Source organism: Seriola dumerili, unplaced genomic scaffold, assembly GCF_002260705.1.
Source record: "Seriola dumerili isolate Sdu_G_001 unplaced genomic scaffold, Sdu_1.0 BDQW01000149.1, whole genome shotgun sequence".
Taxonomy (NCBI): Eukaryota; Metazoa; Chordata; class Actinopteri; order Carangiformes; family Carangidae; genus Seriola; species Seriola dumerili.
Window position 1 is genome coordinate 11,219,847 of NW_019174404.1, and position 15,743 is coordinate 11,235,589.

The following is a 15,743-nucleotide window of genomic DNA, read 5'->3' on the forward strand; positions in this document are numbered from 1 at the left end:
ATCCAGACTTCACTGTATGATTCCAAACAGATTATCTTAAATTGTCAATTTGAGTATCAAGTGTAATTTTCTTTAAACAGTAAATTAAATGTATTAAATGTACTCATTTACATTCGGTTAGGAGCACATAAGTGGTATAGTGTAACTATAAAGGACATTTTAATGGCAAGTTCATTTGTCCACTAGGAAACAAAACAAAAATAATTGATTTGTGGGTTGAATCGATAAATAATGTAAAATTTTATATTTTCCTCAATTAACAACTAATTTCAGTTGGATTTAATTAGGGAGATATTCATGAAAATTTAAGTATTTTAAGCAATATGGAGTACGAATGGCATAAATCTATAAACATGGCAAGGGTAGGCCCTTTTTGTACTAAAATGTGTTAGTAGGATAAAATAACTGTAAAGTATTCACACCCCTTGCACATTTCATCGTGTTATGTAAGTAATTTAAAATTGATAAAATGTAGTTGTTTGGCAATAAAATAACCTATATACTTTTTTTTACTACTTTATTACAACTGAAATCTCTCATTCATTAACTGTAGCCTAAGTATTCAGACCTTTTAGTCCTGGTACCCCACTCTGAATTATAGTTCATTCCGTTTATTTTAATTATCCTGGATTCATGGTAATATGTGGCAAATTCTATTGCCTGGACATTGCCTGGAAGACACTGTAAGTGCAATGATCTGATTTTATTTATGTTTATGGCATATTGATAATTGTTTCTTACTCTTATGTAATTAAATTAATTATGTAATTAAAATAATTTAATAACGTGTCGAATGTGCATGAGAATGTTTCTCGGGGAGGTGTTTTCTTGTTGCATTGGCCCTCGTGTTGCTATGGTTACATCAACACAACCGGGTAGTTTTTCTGCCGTTTGGAGATTGTGGCCGCACAACACGAGCTAAAACACATTCAACTGAAGGTAAAAACGTGACAAATGCTGCGTACTTTTCGTATTTTATTGAGACCAGATTGTAGCAGTTAATGTGTCAAATTTTAACTTCGCCTCTAAACTGTTTTTTTGGACGTCTAGGTCAGAAAAGTTGGCCGGTAGATTTTGTCCGTTAACTTCAACCACCTCAACGTTTCCTCCTCGCAATCACCAGCATGGAGGTCGGAGAAAAGTTAAAAGAACTAGACATGACAGTGGATGAAATCGACAGACTGACAAAAGCTTTCAAAGACGAGAAATTCCGGGGACTGCTACGCGAATACGCACAAGAATTATCAGACCCCGAGAATAAGAAAAGGTATGAAGAGGAGATCAAACTTTTGGAGCAGGAGAGAGGAAACACCATCGAGTTTATCAACCCGGAACCCTTTAGGTCTCTCAAAACGAGCGTGAACGGCAGGCAGAAGTGTTTTATCAATATCTGTGCCAATGATAAAATTGGTAGGCCTGCATGTGAGTGTGGCGTGTCGGAGTACGGCCGCAGAGGGCAGTGCTGGTCCTTACCTCACAGTCTGCATCCAGGGAGACCAGACACAGATCCAAAAGGGAACAAGATTGTGATCTATGATGTTATTTTCCACCCTGACACTCTCTACATAGCGAGCAAAAATAAGAGATTCATGGATATGGTCGACAACACGGCCATTCAGGGGATCCAAAATGCTTTTAAAGTGACTCTGGACAAAAACAACGTGCGAGAGATGAATACCAGGTACAAGGGCACCCCTCGGCCTTGTGTCATCCGAAAACCCATACCTGGATACAAAGCCAAGGAGCCCTCAGAGAAGCCTGACCCTCTTGCCTTCCCGTACCCAGATGAAAAAAGACCTACCACATCCTCACAAACAAAACCTACAGATTCTCCTGCAACAAAAAACAGCAGTGATGTCCAACCTGCAAGCTTCCAGATCCAGCCTCAGAAAACTAAAGAGCCAACCAAACCGAACTACACCATAAAATATCGATCTTTTGTTGACCTGCAGGACTTTAGATGCTCCAGAGACTCAGCCAGGAGCCCCAGGCCCAAAGAGATAGTGGTCACCATCGACATGCCGCTGCTGAAGTCCGTCACAGACACCAGCCTTGAGGTAAAAGAGAGAAGCCTGCTGCTAGACTCCAAGAAACCAGCTTACAGACTGGAGCTGCCTCTAGCCTACCCTGTGGATGAAGACAAAGGAGAGGCAAAGTTCAACAAACAGAGAGGACAGCTGACAGTCACACTGCCTGTTCTCCCATCTAATGAGGCTTTTGATTTTGCTGTAGGGCCTGCTACCACTGTTAGCGATGCTCAGGGTGTAGGTGACGGTGAAGGGAAGGGAAAGGAAAATGAGGAGGTTAAATGTGAGGAGCAGAAGACGGGAAGTAAGGAAGGTGAGGAGGACCAAACAGGTGAGGAGAAAAAGGAAGTTGAAGAGGAGGATCTGAAGCAGCAGACAAAGGTAGAGAAAGGTGAAGAGGAGGAAGGAGATGATCAGATGGGGAAAGGTCAGGAGGGCGTAGAGGGGGAGGAAAGTGTATTCGGTGAGGAGGAAAAATTGAGAAAGCTGAAGAGAAAAGAAGAAAAAATTGAAGTTAAAATTGGTTTGGAGAGGGAGGCAAAATGGCAGATGAAATACAGAGAAGGCCAAGAAAGTGATGCAGAGGAAAGAAGAGTTGAGGATCGAAAAAGTGACAAGATTTCTGATGAAGTAGAGGAGGAAGAATTGAAAGAGCAGAAACAGGAAAATGAGAAAGAAGATGGAATATTGACAGAAAGCCAGTCCCTTTTAATAACTTCTGAACACGCCTGTGACACAAGTGTGGGGGGAGAAGTAAATCTGAACTCATGTTTGGAATCAACACCCAAAATGAAGACTTTAGACATCCAAGAGGAGGCTGAAAAGACAAAAGAAAATGTACAAGGAAGTGAACAGGTAAGATAAATCCTGACAATCTGGTTGAAGGTAGAAATGTGATTGACCTTATCTACTAAATTCTTTCACCTTTTATATGTCTCTGTTCTAGCTGGAAGCAGATGCTACATTTCTGAATCACACATCCAGTGAGGAGTCCTACACTACTGCTGCCATTACTGCTTCTCCCACGCCAGCTGTGGCCACCACTTCAAACCACAACACTGTAAAGGACTGCTGCATTTCCCAGGGGACTGAAGCGCCTGCAACAGATAAAGCAAATGAGTCGAGTAGGGTTTCAGATTCAGGAAAGCAGGAGGAGACGAAGGACATGGACGAGGATGACTTGCCGAAAGAAGAGATCTTTCAAACTGGAGAGCATGACAACAAGTCACCACCAGCCCTATTGAGGGAAATTGATAAAGATGGAAACGAAACAGTCATCAGTGATCATTCCACTTCTGTTGGGTTCATCTTCCAAAACAGCCTGATCTATGAGCTGGACTGAGGACTGTGTGAAAGAGTTGAGGAGGTTTTCTTGTATTGCAGCAGTTTTAAAAGCAAGTAATCTCAGTTAATGTCTGCAATGTCTCATATTAAACATTGTTCAGGTATTAAAATCTGACCTCTCTCTTCAGTCACATAATTCAAGTATATGACAAAAATGACATATGAATAATTTTAATATCCCAGAATAAACTACTAAAGACAAGACAGTGAATACTTTTATTTTATTTAACTTTTCACATGTATATAAAAAAGTTGTGGGTCATTAGCACAGTAAAAACCAACTCCCTTTCGGTGACGCCTATGGACCCTGAGGCACTCTGTTCAGGAGATTTATCTGATGTCTTTATTCCCCTGCTTAGTAGAAGTAGGTCAGTAGGGGAACCTGCATTTTTCTCTTGGAGGCAGGAAGAACAGAAAAAGACAACGTATGAGATTCATTTTGTGTCAGTATTACTGCCCACTATCATTACATACAGTCAGTGTCCTGTAGATACAGTCACAGCAGGTATGAAGGTACTAGTGCTCGTCTCTTAGTCCATCCTTGTGGGAAGTGCATTATAAGTTGAATGTAACGGTAAAACAGGCAGCACTTTAAAAACAAAGGTTAACAGAGTCAACACTGTCCTTTTATTTAAAGGCATTACCAGAAAGCTGTACCACTGAGCTATTTACTACTGCAGATTCCTCTTGTTATTGTCTCCTCAGATACAGTGTCTCACAACTTGCAAACTACTGCCGTATCCACAGCAATTTCCAGCTGTTGGTGTGTTTTCAGTAAAACCAGAGTTTGTCGCTGCTCATCTGATTCCTCTTTGGAGGGAGTTGTCTAAGAATTCGGAGTAGCAGGAGAGGGAGCAGAAGTGCTGCTGCACGGGTGCATCTGTGCCACCCATGTCGTCCACCAGGACCACGGTGTGTGAGACTTGGTGCAGATTCATGCTAACCGCCGTCTTGATGTAGAAACTGATGCAGACACGGCCGCAGTCACAGGTCTTGGCTAGTTCGAGGTCCTGACACAAGTGGGCAGGGATGAGGTGAGGTCCGTATGGTATCCTGTGAAGGGAATCAGAAAGAGTAAGGATTTCATGTGTTTGCTCTAAGAACAATCCGCATACTAAGTAAATGATATTCTGATCATGTTTAACTCTAACCTGAGGTTGGACACAGCTCTGGAAGCCATCTCTTGAAGCGGAAGGGGGAATGTGAGCTGCATTGTGTGGTCCAGAGGATTGGGCTGGATAAATGGGTTTCCAAACAAGTCCAGGTTCTCCAGACTCAGCTTGCGGAAGTCACTGGGCAGCACAGCCAGCTGGTTGTGCGCGGCTGACAGGAACCTCAACTTCGCGAGTCGCCCGATGTGGAATGGCAAACAAACAAGCTCATTGTCATCCAATTTGAGGTTCACTAGTTCTCTGAGCTGGCAGAACTGAGCGGGGAGGGACTGCAGTCGATTCTGGCTGAGGTCCAGGAGCTGGAGGGTCCGCTGCAGGGTGGACAGGCACAGGGCCTCGCTGAAGGCTTCCAGGTGGTTGTTGTGGAGGATGAGTTCAGACAGGCAGCTGAGGTCTCCAATGGTGGCAGGGAGTTTCTTGATGTGGTTGTTGCTGAGGTCGAGCTTGCGGAGAGCTGCAAAAAAATAGCGGAAGAAAAGTTACCACTACTTAACACTACACTAATAAAACTGCAGGAGAGAAATTTTGAAAGAAAAAAGATATCAGCAGTAGAAGTTGAGATATTCTAACTTTCTGTCACTAGTAAGGGTCAAGCTCTTAAAGCACTGGATTCTACAGTTCCCATAATGCAACTTATCAAGGTTACTTTCTCACACTTTGAAAAGGTCCCTCCAGACTCACAGAAGACATTATACAACTACTTTGACAGGTTGACTAGGACTCTTTATGACAAGTAAACTGACATCCATGTGTAAAACTGATGGATTCCGGCTTTAAACCTGTCAAACATTAAACTTATCAATGTTCTGTCAACTTGTCTATAAAAATAAAAGGGAGTCAAGTGCAGAAACAAAACATGAATGAAGCACTACCAAACTCAAGAGGCCAGAATATCATTTTAAGCACAGGGCCGACAACCTAATCAACTCACTTTACCTTTGAGAGACAGCATCCGCATGTCCACACGTGAAAGTTTGCAGTAGGAGACCTGCAGCTGCTCCAGAGAGTAGGGGAAGTTGGAAGTAAGAGGGTAGTCCTTCTTGGAGACGATGGTGAGTTTCTTCTTGGGTTGCTCTACGTCCCTGGCGCGAACAGGAGTGAGTGTGGATAGAGGAAGGCTGCTTGTGTCGCTTCCTCTGTCTGCCAAACGAGCAGCTGAGAGGAAGTTTTTCAAGCTATTTGCATCAGCCTAGAAATAAATAAATTTAATAACGTTAAAGACAGTTTGATAGATGAACAAGTAACAGAAACAGCAGAGTTTCACAGTTTCTTCTTGGGTGGTTGTGTATGAACCACTTTGAAATATCTAACCTAAATTCACTAGCCTAGAATATCCTGACACACTTCCTTTGAATGAACATGATGAACTTTTTGCTGTTGGGAATAAAAAATGTGTGAGTGATTCAGGATGGAAAGTACAAGGATTAGATGCCATTTCTGAAAACTTGTACAATCCAATACTCAACGTTTTTAAACACTGAAATGTTCATTTAAATTTAAAAGGTATCGTCATGTTTTTAGGCCAAAGTCTCTGTTCGGGGTATCATGGTGTTTATAAAATTGTGGCTTGGCAGGGTAATTGGACTTTTTGTTTTCCTTGTTTACCTGCATTATGTGGTGTCAGTCAGTTTGTGGGTATGTGAGTGTGTTTCTGTCAATGTGACAGGTTGAACTATGTTAGAATCTGGGTGAAAGGTCACCACTGTTTGAAAACAACCAGAAGAGCTTTACAGCAGCTGGAAACAATGAGGCTGCTATGGTGTCTATCCAGGCACTGGCTGCAGTCAAAACAAGGGTATGTGTCTGTCTCGTTGAAAAATTAGCACGTGAACAGCCTGACTCTTGTCTCTGACTCCTGTGTTGTTCTCTCCCTGTATGGTAAGTCTTAGAAAAGAGTAAACAACACGATTAATAAGTGTACTTCTTACACTTTTCAACAAAAGACCTGCATATGTCATATGTCATTTTTTAATCACCTGTGACTAATTTTTCTAAGAAATGAGAATGAAATTGCAACTTCATAAGTCTGAAGATCTTGTTCCCCACTTATAAACACCTTCGTGCACAGACTGTTATTACAACACGCTGGATGACGTACCTTGCTCAAACAAATGTCAACAGCAGGTTCCTTTAATCTCACAGTGGCCTTGCCTTCTTCCACAAACCACGTGAAGAACTTCTCTATGTTGTCTTTTAGCTGCAATAAAAAGTTGGCAGATGTGAGTAAAGGAAAAATCCATTTCACAACATTAGGGTGTGCAATGAGTGAATCACTTTACAAGTGTAGACAGGATTACTGAAAGCGTTTCAACCTTTATGTCATCAAGCTGGTTTAGACTGAATTTAGGGAGGTATGACTCAGAGCTATAAATCAGAGACAAGTTTTTGAGAAACAATAACAAAAAACAATACTTCCTATGGTTTCCAATCTAGGTCTTTTTGAGAAAGACAACGATGAATGATTAAATAAAAGTAGATTTAAGTGGCTCTGGGGATTGAGTAAACTGAAACGCAAAAATACAGTCAATAAAGGTTGATGTTTTGCCAATGCCTGTGTGATACAGTAAATTTAAAAAAGAAACGATGACAGAAGATCTGGTTATGGGTTGATAAATTAATACCATGGCCTCTCATTTTTATGTCTTTTTGAACAATACTCATTAGAACAGCTAAGAGGAATGTAGCATGTAAATAAGATGACCTTGCACAAACTAAAATGCTTTATGTGACCAAGGGATTTAGTCTGTGTACAAATGTATCAGACTGTATATATTTCCTTTTTGCATCAAGATATTTTCTTTTTTTGATACTTATAGTTGAAAGGAGGAAAAGACCAAAAACAACATAAGGGAGAATAACAGTCACAAAACTACTGCTGAGCTGATGTTAATGAATAAATGTTTCACTCATCAGGTCAGTAACAACATGACTTCATGTACAATCTTTGCCCTTAATCGGAGGGCTGACTCAGGCAAATTTAATCCTTATGTTTAAATAAATAAAATAAAATAATAGCATATAAATGCTGGGATAGTCTCGAGTCCCCTGCCCCAAGACAGAGGACAAAAAGTTTAGAAAATGGGTGGATCTGTGGCTGAAACATAAACAGATACTACATAAACAGACTCAAAATAACAAAAGATCCTAGACTTGTGAGCAGGAAATGTGAAAAGAACTGTCATTCAATACATTACTACAAGATGTGTTTAATGAGGCTAAACTAAATTTAACATTGGTTGTCGTTGTCATTGTGTTTTTGTACTCTTAAAGCTGCTCTTGTATCTCTCTATGATGGAGGGTATTATTAGCATAGGTTACTCTGTTGTTTTCAGACTTTATCTGGCCTTGAAATATCAGGCCTTGAGTTTAATATAAAAAAAAAAAAACCCTCTTGAATTTTACTTGAAGCAGCTTGAACAGTAATATAACCAGAAGGATCTTGCAATCAGCCTGATTTGGAAAACAACAGAGGCCACACACCCCAGGATATATTATAAATGCAACCCCAGCTGTGACAACCAACAAATACAGTATAGTTTCTAACAACAACAACAACAACAACACAGACCTTGTACTTTGATCCTGCCCTGTCTTTTGCTGTGCAGATCATCATGTAGATGTTGCTGCGCTGACTCGTCTTGTCCAAATGCCTCCCGATGGAGAGCACCGCTCTCGTTCCCTTCCCTCGACTTCTCATCCCAAACGTGGGGAGCATCCGATTCACCACCTCGACATCGCACTGCAGCTTCATCGCAACCAGTTCACCAAAGACTGAAATCCGGCTTAATGCCGAGTCCGAGTCAACTAAGGATCTAAATGCATACCAGAGCAGGAAAACTTTCGCGAAAAAGTAACGCTAGCTGGTTACTTACGCACCGGAGCTGGTGACAGACTAACATCCGTGGTCGACATGGATGTCAACAACAGCAGCTTTCTCTCTCCGCAGGGCAGCAACTGCCTCTGAAAGCCCGGAGAAGACACCTCATGCAGCAGGAATACTACAACTTTCGAGGGTAGCTGCAGTTTTCTTGTCAGTATCTTAACGAACTTTAACTATAACTATATTGTCTTAAACAGTTTTCGGGTGTCAGTTGGTCAGTTAGCTGCCGCGCTAGCACGATCCCGCGCGCTTGGGAAATGACGTCAGTGAGGCGGGCGTTAATGCTACTCGCACGCACATTGGACTGCAGAGGGACAGACCCCAGAACGGCTTCAGGTTACATTTAACAAGCGACACAGCTGTGTGCTGGTGATGTTTGACTGCGCAAAGTATCAATAATAAAAACACGACCAATAATCAGCTCCAGTGGTGGAGGAAGTGTTCAGACAATTATAACTTCAAAAAAACTAACCAACACCAAGTTAAATTATGTCTCAAGTGAACTCATCATCTTAGTCCATGTGTATAATATATTTTTTTTCTAGAGGTTTTGATTTGGAGTGATATTTACTGTTGATGTCAAACTCCATTAACTGAAGAAGACCATGAGATGTCGTTTAAAGCTCCTGAATAAGCAGTTAAATGGTCCTTTAGCTCAGATTTTTCTTAAACTACTATTTCCAAGGTACAACTGAAGAATGAGGCTTTACTGTATCTACATGGGTTGGTAAAACATTAGTTTGGTTAATAACAATTCATTGGATTGATACATGAATCAATGAAGATATATGAAAACATATTTTAAACACACGAAAACCAACCTCATAACCATAACCATAGGCCTATAACGTAACCATACTGTAAATATAGTCCTTCAAAATGGTGACATCTAGTGGTCAGCAGAAAGAAAGATGTTCCCCAAAAACTATACTATATATATTATACTATACTATACTAATAATCTCATAATATAATATATAGAAGACCATAACTCTGAATGAGGCTATGCTTCATACTGTGTACTTTAATTCTGACTTTGCTGATATTAGTTCTTCACTTTTACTAAAGTAAACTATACTACTATAATATATTCAATCAGATTCAATCAGGTGTTGATTTTTGTCATTTTTGTGGTGCTGGTTCCCGAGTTTTTTTCACGACATCATGCCTTTCTGTCTCCTCTTCCCATCGTGGGGACTGGAAAAATATTAACAGTGAAGTTTGACAGTGGCCTCCTGCTTTTGTTTCAAGCTAAAGTTTTGTGTACAGATGTGGGGCCTCTACAGGGCTTCTCATTAAGATAGCACAAACCCTATTTGCACAAACCACCCTCTGCCTTGCAGCCACAATGAAAAGTTGTTGTTTGGGGTAATTGAATATCAGCGTATTTACTCGTGAATCTATCCACAGTGTTTCTCCTCTTGCATTTGTACTTGGGGACTGCAGAGGCACCAGTGAGCCGTGAGTCTGAGAGTGTCTGACATCGTCACCTCAGATCAACAAGATCACAGGAGAAACTTAACTCTGATCTCCCTTCTTTCTAATCTTCTGTACTGATGCACACAAGAAGCACAAGAAGCAAGTTTGTGACCTTAAAAAAAAAAAAAAGGAATTTGCCACACTGATAAGATTCATTGTATGATTTTCAAGTTTTTAATCAACTCATTTGAGAGAGAGAGAGAAAAAAACATCACCTGCAATTCCATCCTGTTATGTTACGTCTTCAGACTGCTCCTTATATTATTACTATGTGTTTTCACTTTGAAAACATTCTTTTCAGTCGGACAAGGTACAAGTGAACAGATTCATATACCTTACAAGTTGATATTAAATACTTATATGCAATTACCCTTCACTTAATGTTCTCCACTCCACTTATCTCTCATTGATCATTACTAAAATAATAATAAATAAAACAAAAAACAGAATACTCATGTCTTTGGTTTCACCTTGCTCTCTATTAATAAACTAAAAGACAAAACCTTTGGTAAAAACATGCAGCTTTTCTTTTTTTTCATTCTTACATATGCCTCTAGGTGGGATGTACCCCCCACATATATACTTGACAGACATAAGAACAGGTTAAATTTAATTTCCCTTGATTTTTGAAAAATATCAGTGATGACGTGTGGGAATGCTCAGATCGTGCAGTGTTATTTATCAAAGGTATATATGCACCAATCCTCATCAGTTTTTGACAGTTATCATTTACTTATACACATGACAGAGTCTTGCTACCACAAGGAGAGTATGACAATGCCAAGGTGACAGTGTCCCAGTGCATGTAGCTACATCACACCTGCATCTGTTACTTTTGCTTCATATTTACAGTGGGATTTCCTGAAAGAGCACATAGTCTCCATAGATCTTCATTAATGTCATTCTGTCTATCCAACAGTGACCGACTCTGCATCACCATCCTTTATTACTGATCTATCTTGACTTATCAGTCAGTGTCAGTTTGTCCTTTACAGAGCCGTCTCCACACTGGACGACCCTCTCCGTATATAATAACGCCTCACCTCCCCCCCGTCCTCACTGCCACAGCCCTCAGGCCGATGTACAATGAGAACTGGGAAGAACCGAGCGTCCCTATAAGTAGGCGGGCTGTCGCTGAGGGCTAGCTGGCTGGAGTCGGACCTGTAGCACTGCTCATCCACGCAGCAGGGGTCCGTCAGATTGCTGCTGCGGCTCCTCCACAGAGCCACAGTGCGATGGGAGCCGTACATGCGGCAGAGAGAGAGGCGAGACGTGTCCGACGAGAGGTGGGACTGGAACAGTGCTCCCCGGCAGGAGAAGATGGAGGAGCAGCTGGAGCTTGTGACGGTCCTCCTCCTGCCTCCCCCGTCTCCTTGTCCAGTCAGCTCGCTGCATTGCTCGCAATCAACCTGGCTTTGGAGAGCGCCGTAACTCTGTGCAGTCTGGCTGCTGTCCAACAGGAAGCAGTTCGAGGATGAGGTGCATTCAGTGTCGTGTAGTGAAACAGAGTCTGCTGTGCTCATGTTTATCAGCATGGCCTCCGAGTAGCTGGGAATCACCTGTCGGTTGCAGCGTATGTGCCACTCCATTTCAGTGCTGTCCAGTGTGTCTACTCTGGGGACAGAACAAACAGTGTTATTCCTCACAGGCCTGTCTTCATCCAGAGGAGAGGGGCTGCTCTGGCTGTACTCTAACCCAAAAAGTTTCTCTATGCGGTAGTGCACATAAGCGGTGCGGTACTCTATGAGCACTCTCAGAGGCCAGGACAGCATGAAGAGAGCTGCCAGCCAGAAGGCAACCTGGGAAGTGTACCAAGGCATCCTGTCTGGGTCTACAAAGGCTATCAGGTTTTCTCTGAAGTCCACATTCTTCAGCTGCATCCCCTCCCTGGCCTCCATGTAATCGTCCAAACCCTCGATCTCAGAGAAGAACCTGGCTCTCTGGTTGAGGTAATCATTTTCTGGGCCTGCCTCTGTGAAGCTGAAACACTTGGTGAAGCGCAGGCGAGTTGCCGGAAATCCCTCCAAGCCTCTGAGGTCACGCGATACATCCTTCATCCCACAGTGGCTGTAGTCAAACTCTCCCTCTGCCACATGCGTGTTCACCCTCTCATGGTACACCTGTGTGGTGGTGTAGGCGTCCCCGTTACGGTATCGAGTGACTTGCCGAGTCCGTCGGACAAAATGGTAGCTGATAGCCTTCCACCATATGCAGGGCTGGGCCTGCCGCATCCGCAGCACACGCTCATACACGCTGTCCACATCTGCTTTGCACTGCAGGTCGCTCCTGGCCCTGCAGTGCCAGCACTCCACCATGTACAACACATAGAGCATGAGCAGGAAAGCCAGAGGGATGTAGATGTAGCCGTCAGAGCAGGGGCTGTCGTGGTAGATCATTGAGTGTCCTCCAACGCCCATCCCAGACGCCCCCCGTAGGGAGGAGGTGAAGGAGGCTGTGAAGGAGGAGGTGAGGGCGGGGTTGAAGCTGATCTTGGTGACCCGGGTGAGCTGACACCAGGCCACCGCGCCCATGCAGCTGTACATGAGCAGGGAGAGCAGCAGGCAGCGCCAATGGGACTCTCGGCAGACACAAGCACCCAGGGACTGCTTCACTGGACGCTGCTGCAGAGACAGAGAGAGAGAGTCATAAAGAAAAGGCACTTAGAGCAATGAGCCCCTGAAACATGGCCGTGGTATCATGACTTGCAGTAGAAATGCAAATGAACTTGGCTGCACTATAAATGGCCAAGCTTTTCCATACCTAAGCACAAAGTAAATCAAACTAAAGAAAGCTCAGTGGAATTCAATTAAACCATGTAGTGTCCCGGTGAGGCTGTGAGTCAATGCAGCTGACAGATAAATATTAACTGAACTGTTTTCACACATCTATCTCTGAAATTATTTTAATTTATATTGCAGTAGGGCAAATGTACTTGCTAGAAAGGATGCCGCATTAAAACCACACTGTAACGCTTATCTATATGCAGACAGAACCGTAAAAATCTAGGAGATTCTACCCACAGTTAGAAACAGAGCCTGATTGAAACTGGGTTTTTCATGCAGATACCTATATTGATATTTGAGATTTAAACATTTTAAAACAATATATTAGCGAATATTAATTTTGTAACATGAACAAACATTTGTGATGAGTATCGCACACTGAACGCTACATTTTACAGTGTAAATAACAATCTTGCCAGTGCTCTCTGGTGTACATACTATGACACAGTTACTTTTTTTTTCTTTGGGTTTGTTCTGTTTTCTTCTGTTAGATGTGGATTTGATTTTTTGGACAATAAGTTGAAAACATCTAAACATGTTACCTTGGGCTTGGGAACTTGTGATGAGCATTTGTAGATTAATACATGATTTAAAAAAAAAAAAAAAAAAAATGAAGCAATCGATTGGTGACGGAAACAATCATCACTTGCAGCCCAACATGACAAGAATGTTACTAAGTATATGTACTATACATAAATACAGTTTGTAAATTACTTGTACTTTACTTGAGCATTTATTTTCAAGCTAATACATACTGTACTTCTTGTCCACAGATTGAAATAATTTACTTTTCGTTCTACATATATTTACTAGTTAATAAATAATTGATCAACAACTGCATCAATAGCTGATATAATATGGCACATTATAAGACATATAAATTATACAATATATAAAATACTTAAAATTAGGTCCACCTTAACCGATATACACATATAAACACATAAACACTAAACTACTGCTTACATGTCAACACATGAGTTTTAATATAATATAATATAATATAATACACATCTGTACATCTCTCTCTGCTCTACACTTCATCTGTAGTACTGCTGGTTAGCTCAGAGCAGACAAACAGAAACAGAAAGTGCTCACCTTTGCAATACTGACCACAAGTCAAATTATCCCATTCAGCAGAGACACTGGCCCAAAGCTATTTCATCAGTAACACTAACAGTAAAAGAAGCTGGAGCGTAACCCTTTATGCATGAAGAGACTGAACCAGGAGTGAAACATTCACTGTAACTCGTTGCAAATGGAATTGGATCCCATCCTGTCAGTCACATTCATGGAGATTTCTGAATATTGTAATATTATTGTTTGTTTTTAGAGAGACATTTCTCCCTATGAGATCCAGTGATGTTGTACACAACCTCTGGTGTTTTATGGAGTGAAAGGATTTATGCTGACAACCAGCCATCCATTACTGCACTGACACAGGGGTGGAGATGTCACTTTGCTGGTTCCTCCTCAGTTATTTATGGAGCAAACAGGGATTCAGTTCTTGTGTAGCAGAGAGGAGGGACTCTTCAGTGGTCCAGGCTGCAGACATTAAAGTCTATGTACAACCTTTACTCATTTACCTTAACAGCATATTGGGTGTTTTTTTTCCATCATGTTTTTATGCTATAATGATGGGAGCAAAAATCTCCCTTTAAATACTTCTTCTGATATTTTGTCAATTTCTAAATCTAGCCAAGGTTATCCCAGTCAAATAAATAAATAAATAAATGGGATCACAGTTTATCCTTGGTCACACCAGAAGAGTTTTTAAGCAGCTGAGTGAAATCTGTTGCCTCATGACACATGGGAAAATAGAGTTTATGAAAAAGGCACAAGTTGCTTGTACCTAATGTTTACTTCAATCTACTCAACATGACCAAGTTATATGGATAATGGCTCTGAAGACAACTTGTGTCATTTTACTGACCCTGCATGGCCGGCGGCACACCGCCAATTGCCCAGATGGATGGAGTAATTGGCAAAAAAGACAGAAAGGATTGTGGAGCAAATGCAGCCACATGCAGTTACACTTCAAATGGACTTATCAACACTAAGGAGGGGCTTTGCACAAAAGATGTAACTCTCTTTGGAGCAAAATATATCCATTTGTTAATGGGAGTACCTTTCCACATCACTGGAGTCTACTGCCACGATGTGAAATGGACTATTTTGACATTTCAAACAAGCAGAAACGCTGTTTGGCTGCAGGTGCAAGCGGTTGTACTGTAATGGCAGAGAGGGGATATCAAAGGATAGCATTCATTTTCTAGTGAGCTACTACAGCACAGAAATCAAAATATAGTGATTTAAATGTTGAGCCACACAAAAGAACATTTGTATATTTTTAAGTAAAGTAAAACATATGGTTAGGAAACTTGTATCTTATTGTGGCCTTGTTCTATGTTGCAGGAACAGGTAGTTTATGGTTCATTGCTTACTTTATGTCATTGCTTACTTTTCTTGAAGTCAGTCAGTTATGAGAACTGTCAGGTATACAGTCTCAGCTGATATTTGTACATAAGTGTCTTTTCTTTTACTTAAAGCTAAGATAAAGAATTGCTTGTACCTACCTCCTCCGGGACATCCCTCTCAGCCGGTGAGTCTTCCTCCTCCTCCTCCTCCTCCTCCTCCTCCTGCTCCTGCTCCTGCCCCTGGTCCTGCTCCTGCTCCTGCTCCTGCCCCTCTCCCTCAGCAACATTGGGAGCGCTGGCCGTCGTGTCCTCCGCAGAGTCCAGTTCGGAAGAGAGCATGCTGCACTTTTCGCATGTCAGAGAGAGATTATAAACTCACTCCTTCTTATTCACATGCTCTGCTCTAGATATCTTTCCGTTTGCTCCCCCGTTTTGTGCCCCCTTCAGCCCCACAGCGTCTGGGCCGAAGCCAGCAGGCTGCTGCTGCTGCGGCTGCTGTTGCTGCTGCTGCACGGAGCGGGGATCCCGTGGTGGTCCTCCCGACTGGCAGGACGGAGGGGGGCGGGGTTGAGGGATTTCACCGCAGCAGAGACAGCAGAGGTTGACCATGATGCAGTTAGCGAGGCTTGTTGTCAGTGGCC

General features: G+C 42.1%; 3 protein-coding genes across 3 annotated transcripts; 1 reads left to right on the forward strand and 2 right to left on the reverse strand.

Annotated features, from left to right (window-relative positions):
* The first annotated feature begins 878 nt into the window (after nt 1-878).
* dnaaf2 (dynein axonemal assembly factor 2) lies at nt 879-3,573 on the forward strand. Its single transcript, XM_022751293.1, has 3 exons — nt 879-939; nt 1,051-2,882; nt 2,974-3,573. The coding sequence occupies exons 2-3, from the start codon at nt 1,125-1,127 to the stop codon at nt 3,367-3,369; spliced, it is 2,154 nt and encodes a 717-aa protein (XP_022607014.1). The 5' UTR covers nt 879-939; nt 1,051-1,124; the 3' UTR covers nt 3,370-3,573.
* A 33-nt stretch (nt 3,574-3,606) lies between these two features.
* Nucleotides 3,607-8,727, reverse strand: lrr1 (leucine rich repeat protein 1). Its single transcript, XM_022751294.1, has 5 exons — nt 8,112-8,727; nt 6,642-6,740; nt 5,480-5,732; nt 4,523-4,997; nt 3,607-4,424 (listed from the first exon to the last, which is right to left on the reverse strand). The coding sequence occupies exons 1-5, from the start codon at nt 8,292-8,294 to the stop codon at nt 4,169-4,171; spliced, it is 1,266 nt and encodes a 421-aa protein (XP_022607015.1). The 5' UTR covers nt 8,295-8,727; the 3' UTR covers nt 3,607-4,168.
* A 1,880-nt stretch (nt 8,728-10,607) lies between these two features.
* On the reverse strand, nt 10,608-15,557 carry LOC111226002 (transmembrane protein 151B-like). The gene is made up of 3 exons (XM_022751075.1): nt 15,388-15,557; nt 15,262-15,303; nt 10,608-12,523 (listed from the first exon to the last, which is right to left on the reverse strand). Exons 1-3 carry the CDS (start codon nt 15,439-15,441, stop codon nt 10,892-10,894), a joined length of 1,728 nt encoding a protein of 575 aa, XP_022606796.1. The 5' UTR covers nt 15,442-15,557; the 3' UTR covers nt 10,608-10,891.
* Nucleotides 15,558-15,743: the final 186 nt, after the last annotated feature.

What these genes read in the sequence shown, in the direction of transcription:
- dnaaf2 (XM_022751293.1), top strand. Translation starts at nt 1,125, where the DNA reads ATGGAGGTCGGAGAAAAGTTAAAAGAACTAGACATGACAGTGGATGAA. An exon ending in ATGTACAAGGAAGTGAACAG is followed by an intron (nt 2,883 to 2,973) that starts GTAAGATAAATC and finishes TCTCTGTTCTAG; the next exon opens with CTGGAAGCAGATGCTACATT.
- lrr1 (XM_022751294.1), bottom strand. Translation starts at nt 8,294, where the DNA reads ATGAAGCTGCAGTGCGATGTCGAGGTGGTGAATCGGATGCTCCCCACG. An exon ending in GGGCAGGATCAAAGTACAAG is followed by an intron (nt 6,741 to 8,111) that starts GTCTGTGTTGTT and finishes TTTTTATTGCAG; the next exon opens with CTAAAAGACAACATAGAGAA. An exon ending in GCGGATGCTGTCTCTCAAAG is followed by an intron (nt 4,998 to 5,479) that starts GTAAAGTGAGTT and finishes ATTTTTTTGCAG; the next exon opens with CTCTCCGCAAGCTCGACCTC.
- LOC111226002 (XM_022751075.1), bottom strand. Translation starts at nt 15,441, where the DNA reads ATGCTCTCTTCCGAACTGGACTCTGCGGAGGACACGACGGCCAGCGCT. An exon ending in CGACGGCCAGCGCTCCCAAT is followed by an intron (nt 15,304 to 15,387) that starts GTTGCTGAGGGA and finishes GAGGAGGAGGAG; the next exon opens with GAGGAGGAAGACTCACCGGC. An exon ending in AGAGGGATGTCCCGGAGGAG is followed by an intron (nt 12,524 to 15,261) that starts GTAGGTACAAGC and finishes CTGTCTCTGCAG; the next exon opens with CAGCGTCCAGTGAAGCAGTC.